Source organism: Bidens hawaiensis, unplaced genomic scaffold (assembly GCF_021521415.1).
Source record: "Bidens hawaiensis isolate Kalapana, Puna unplaced genomic scaffold, B.hawaiensis_p1.1 tig00013519_1, whole genome shotgun sequence".
Classification (NCBI taxonomy): Eukaryota; Viridiplantae; Streptophyta; class Magnoliopsida; order Asterales; family Asteraceae; genus Bidens; species Bidens hawaiensis.
The window spans coordinates 409987-415635 of NW_027492147.1; the positions used below are offsets into that span (position 1 = coordinate 409987).

The 5649-nt window shown below is 38.6% G+C and overlaps 1 protein-coding gene across 1 annotated transcript; it reads left to right on the forward strand.

Annotated features, from left to right (window-relative positions):
• Positions 1–264: 264 nt before the first annotated feature.
• On the forward strand, positions 265–4605 carry LOC143544314 (uncharacterized). The gene is made up of 6 exons (XM_077036438.1): positions 265–426; positions 1639–2005; positions 2114–2430; positions 3011–3141; positions 3268–3433; positions 4507–4605. The coding sequence occupies exons 1-6, from the start codon at positions 265–267 to the stop codon at positions 4603–4605; spliced, it is 1242 nt and encodes a 413-aa protein (XP_076892553.1).
• Positions 4606–5649: the final 1044 nt, after the last annotated feature.

Genomic DNA, 5649 nt, shown 5'->3' on the forward strand with positions numbered 1-5649 from the left:
TCCGGGGGTTTGTATGACCAATATGACTTTGATCCCTTGAAACATGTGGAGACCACGGTTGTATTGGCCGATTTATCTCATAAACTTCCCCGTGGAATTGTACGGGATGTGATTGTGAAGGTAGAGGATTTTTATTATCCTGTGGATTACTTGATTTAGGATTATTCATCGGGTAGCTCAAGTCAACAACAAAATGTTATCTTTGGTCGACCATTCTTGAACACGGCTCATGCCATAATTGATTGTAGGTTTGGTACTGTTAACATGGCGTTTGGCAACCCGAAAATGCATTTAAAAGTTTTTACTAACGTTGCTAATTCTTTGAGTGGTGAAGAATGTTTTTTGGCAGATGTGGTGGATCATTATAATCCTTATGAGTACGATGAGGATTGTATTGAAGCTTGTATTTGTGATGATTCTGAACAGGTACACGTGTGTGCGTTGCGGATGGAGGAACACAAATAAGATTCTTTAGCTTTGCAAGAGAAAAGACCACCATGGACACATCAATGGGAAAGTTTGCCAAAAGAAATCAACTCGGATACAAAGCCATCTTTGGAGTGTCCACCAAAGGTGGAATTGAAGGAACTTCCAAGTCACTTGAAGTACGTTTTCTTAGGGGAGAATGAAACCCTCCCGGTTATCATTGCTTCTAATTTGGAGGAAGTTCAAGAGCGGGCATTGGTGAAGGTGTTGGGAGCACATAAGGCGGCCATTGGATGGACGCTTGCAGATTTGAAAGGAATTGGTCCTTCTATTGTTATGCATAAAATAATTACAGATGAGGAGGCTAAACCAACACGAGAGACTCAAAGGAGATTGAACTCGAACTTGCGGGAAGTGGTGAAAAGAAGGTGATCAAGTGGTTGGATGCGGGTATCATTTATCCCATTTTAGACATTGCATGGGTGAGCCCGACACAGGTAGTGCCCAAGAAATCCGGCATCCAAGTAATTAAAGATGATGATGGTGAACAAATCACCACCGGACCTGTAAACGGGTGGCGAGTGTGCATTGATTATAGGAAGTTAAATACTGCCACCTCAAAAGACCATTTTTTGTTACCATTCATTGATCAAATAATTGAAAAACTTGCGGGTCAAAAATATTATTGTTTTTTGGATGGATATTCGGGGTATAATCAAATTGCAATCCATCCCGATGACCAACACAAAACCACTTTTACTTGTCCATATGGCACTTTTGCTTTTAGATGGATGCCATTTGGATATATTGTGTAATGCCCCGGCCACTTTTCAAAGATGTATGATGAGCATATTTTCGGACATGGTCGGGGATTCACTTGAAGTTTTCATGGATGACTTTTCCATTTTTGGTTCAACTTTCGAGTCTTGTCTCAATGATATAGAAAAAGTTTTAAAACGATGTGTCGAGACAAACTTGGTTTTAAGTTGGGAGAAAAGTCATTTCATGGTGCAAGAAGGTATTGTGTTGGGTCATGTGCTTCAAGTAGGGGGATGGAAGTCGATCAAGCAAAGATAAAAGTAATTTCATCCTTGCCACCCCCGGAAAATGTTAAAGGGGTGAGATCGTTTTTGGGACATGCCGGATTCTATAGAAGATTCATTAAGGGTTTTAGTGTAATTTCAAAAACCCTTATGTAATCTTTTGTTGAAGGATGTCCCTTTTGAGTTTACTAATGAGTGTTTGCAAGCATTTGACAGTTTAAAGGAAAAGTCAGTACAAGCACTAATTTTGCAATCATCGGATTGGTCAACACCTTTTGAAATCATGTGTGATGCTAGCGACAATACGATTGGAGCGGTTTTGGGTCAAAGAGTGGACAAAAAGCAGGTGATGATTTATTATGTGAGCAAGAGTTTATCTGAGTCACAATTGAACTACACCACCACCGAAAAGGAGTTTCTTATGGTGGTGTATGCCTTAGATAAGTTTCGCTCGTATATCTTGGGAAGTAAAATTGTGGTGTACTCAGATCATAGTGCGGTGCGTTATTTGATGGAAAAGAAAGATGCAAAGCCGTGTTTGTTTTGATGGGTGTTATTGTTGCAAGAGTTCGATCTTGAAATTCGTGACAAGAAGGGATGTGAAAATGTAGTAGCCGATCATTTGTCGTGAATTACCCTTGAAGGTGTTGATGACCCGAAAGAGATAAACGAGAGGTTCCCGGATGAACAGTTGCTTGTTGTCTCGACCGCACCGTGGTATGCTCATTATGTCAATTATTTGGACACGGGTGCGATTCCAGAATATTGGTCCAAGAAGAGAAAGCAGCAATTCGCGGCCCAAGTTAAGCAATACATTTGGGATGAACCGGATCTTTTCAAGATTGGAGCGGATCAAGTAGTGAGAAGATGTGTGCCCGAGAATGAAGTACAAGAGATTTTGAAACACGCTCATTCGTCGGCATGTGGGGGTTATTTTAATGGCTCTAAAACGGGGTACAAGGTACTTATTTGTGGATTCTATTGGCCAACGATTTTCAAGGATGCTAGTGAATATGCTCGACATTGTTTAAATTGCCAACGAATAATGAAATGCCTTTACAACCCATTTTAGTTGTGGACATTTTTGATGTGTGGGGCATAGACTTCATGGGCCCATTTCCAAACTCATGCGGGTACCTTACATTCTTGTTGCGGTTGATTACGTGTTAAAGTGGGTCGAAGCGGTTGCAACAAGAACTAATGATCATTCTGTGGTATGCAAGTTTGTGCAATCCAACATCTTCTCAAGATTTGGGATTCCTAGGGTTACCATAAGTGATGGTGGATCGCATTTCAAGAACTTTGCATTTGGCAAATTATTGAAGCCTTATGGTGTGCATCACCGAATTTCAACGCCTTATCATCCTAAAAAATGTGGCCAAGTTGAAGTTTCAAATCGAAAAATTAAAGAAATTTTAATGAAGACGGTTCGGGTTGATAGAAAAGATTGGTCGATTAAGTTGGATGATGCATTGTGGGCGTATCACACGGCCTACAAGACACCGATTGGTACCACTCCTTATCGGTTGGTGTATGGGAAGGGTTGTCATTTGCCAGTGGAGTTGGCTCACCGGGCACTATGGGAAATTAAGAATGTTAATTTGGATTACAAGGAAGCCGGTGAGTTAAGAAAGTTGAAATTGAATGAGTTAGAGGAAATCCGGGATGAGGCGTAAGAAGGTGCTTCGAATTACAAAGATAAATTGAAGAGAGTGCATGATGCCAAGATAAGGAAACGAACATTTGAGGTTGGGAAAAAAGTGTGGCTTTATAATTCAAGACTCAAATTGTTTCCCAGGAAGCTCAAAAGCAAATGGATGGGCCCGTATGTGATCACAAGAGACGGGAAGTTTGGTGATGTGGATATTGAAGACATGCAAAGTCAAGCTAAACAAGTGGTGCATGGACATCGTCTCATACCGTACCTAGAAGGGAAAGATGTGAACATGCTTAACAATGACAAGGTGAGTTTCCACATAAGCTCACCGAATGGTTCCACCGCATAAAGGCCCTGGTATGTTGTAGGGTATAAATAGCTTTTGTTAAATTTTTTTTTAAAAATTACCTTTCTCTCATGGGAGTGTGTTCGAGTCAAGTGTGGGGAAGTTCTTATGAATTTCTCTATCGTGTTGACAACAACTCGGGATTTTCATGGGGGGTAGGGTAATTTTGAATTTTATCACATTTTTTTGTAATTTTTCATTAAGTCGAAAAACGTTATGTTAGTATAAAAAAATTAAAAATTGGGTCCACCGTGAACCACGGTTCCAACCATGGCCCACGGTCCAGCCAGCATAGGACACGGTCAAGGCGAGTCACCACGGTACGGTGCATTCTGCCCAAACTGGTTCAACATCACCGTGGACCACGGTCCACACCGTAGCCCACGGTCCGGGCAGCTTGATTCGTTGACCATGGTCAGCCGTGGACCACGGTCTGCACCTTGGCCCATGGTGCGGCTCCTCATGCTGCATAGTTGACGGGTTCAAGGCATAAAAAGGTTTTTTTTATAGCAACACATCCCATCCACAAACTTCACCAACCATCTTCTCCACCTTTATACTCTCTCTCTCTCAAACCCTAATTTCATCGTCACTGATGTGGTCTCATTTATATATATTATTATAAAATGTTCCTTATACTTTTAAGTACTTTTGTGCCAAGTTTTTATTGAATATTATTATTATTTGGTTCATATGTGAGTTAAGTGGTTTCTGGAGACTATTAGCTAAACTGGAGCACTTTTACTAAACTTGGAAACCGATAAATAAAGCGTCGATCATATATTACATATTACTAATTATTATTATAATGTATTAACTATTATATATAGTATTTAAGTTGAAAAGTTAATAAAAAGAAATTAAAAAAAAAACAATGTTTACGTTGAAAGGAAAAAAAAGAAAGAGAAAAATAAAAGCTTTTAACTTATCTTGTGAAGTAAGTCAACGAAAGATTATTATCATTATTATTTTAAAACCTACCAGACGATAGTTAATATTTAGTTATTTATTTATTTTTATATTTTTTTTGGTAGGTCACGGAAACCTATGGACCAGCCGCCAATCATTACATATTTATTGGAGTTTTGGGTGGAAACCTAGAGGGAAGTAAAGGGAGAGCCGCCGTCACCTGATAATTTTATTATTATTATTCGTGGAAAAGTGCCAGACAACAGATCTCAGAGTCGCCATTTAGAAGAAGAAAGATTGAAGGCATCCGCAAGAAGTTCAAGTTTTATTCGGTTCACATCTATTCATTTAAAGGCGGTTCTTTTGGTTTTATTTTTATTAGTTTTATTATGAACTCCATTATTAAAATTACTTACTTTATTTTCTTGAGCATGATTATTGGCTAAATCTTTTTAGTTTTCTAGGCTTGGATTGATGATTGTGATTGATTAAGGGTTTAAACGGTTTTCGGGAATTGCATATTGGGTTTTGATTAATTAAAAGTTTCGATCAGATTTATTGGATGTTATTTATGCGTATTTACTTCTGATTTGCGTTTGAATGAATGTTTCACATGTCGCTTGATTGAATGTCTTTCGATTATAGGTGCATGTTAGGGTTGTTTACTGTGTGTTTGCAACTTGTTTATGGTTTATTGAGCTCATTCACCATAGAAACTGATTTTTAGCATATTATTAGAAGTTTATATTCTTACTTGCTTAGATATCCGACGGGTGATAAGTTGTCGGGTTTGTCCTTGTTATTAGGGTTTTAGGTTAAACTGTCTGATAGGAAGTTTGCCTAGTTTTCCTTAGTTTCACTGCTTACCCGTGTCCTTTAGATCTCTTCTAGACCACCCCGTGTACTTAGGTGCATTGAGATAGTGAAACCGACGGGTTAGCTATTTTTTTAGAGTAATTAGTCATAATTGGTGAACTGACAGGTGAGCTAATAAGCCGGTGCTTTTACATGATCTTTAGGATTTCCTCTTAGTTGACACCTTGAGAGTGATTAGGGATCCACTAGGTTTCCTAGGGTTCATATTTTTAGATTCCGGTTCCAATAGCATTTTCCCATAACCGATAAAAGCCCGAGTCATCACAATTCGGATTCATTGCCTAGGTAACGCCTTTTTCATTAGTATTTTCGTCTAAGTATTAGAATTTAAGTTTAATTTATTAGTTAATTTAGTTTAATTAAATAGTCTAAATAATTATTAGTTTTAAAAT

Coding starts and splice junctions, on each gene's coding strand:
- LOC143544314 (XM_077036438.1), top strand. CDS start 265: ATGGCGTTTGGCAACCCGAAAATGCATTTAAAAGTTTTTACTAACGTT. Junction 427..1,638: donor TTTGTGATGATTCTGAACAG/GTACACGTGTGT, acceptor CTTTTGTTGAAG/GATGTCCCTTTTGAGTTTAC. Junction 2,431..3,010: donor GCTCTAAAACGGGGTACAAG/GTACTTATTTGT, acceptor GTGTATGGGAAG/GGTTGTCATTTGCCAGTGGA.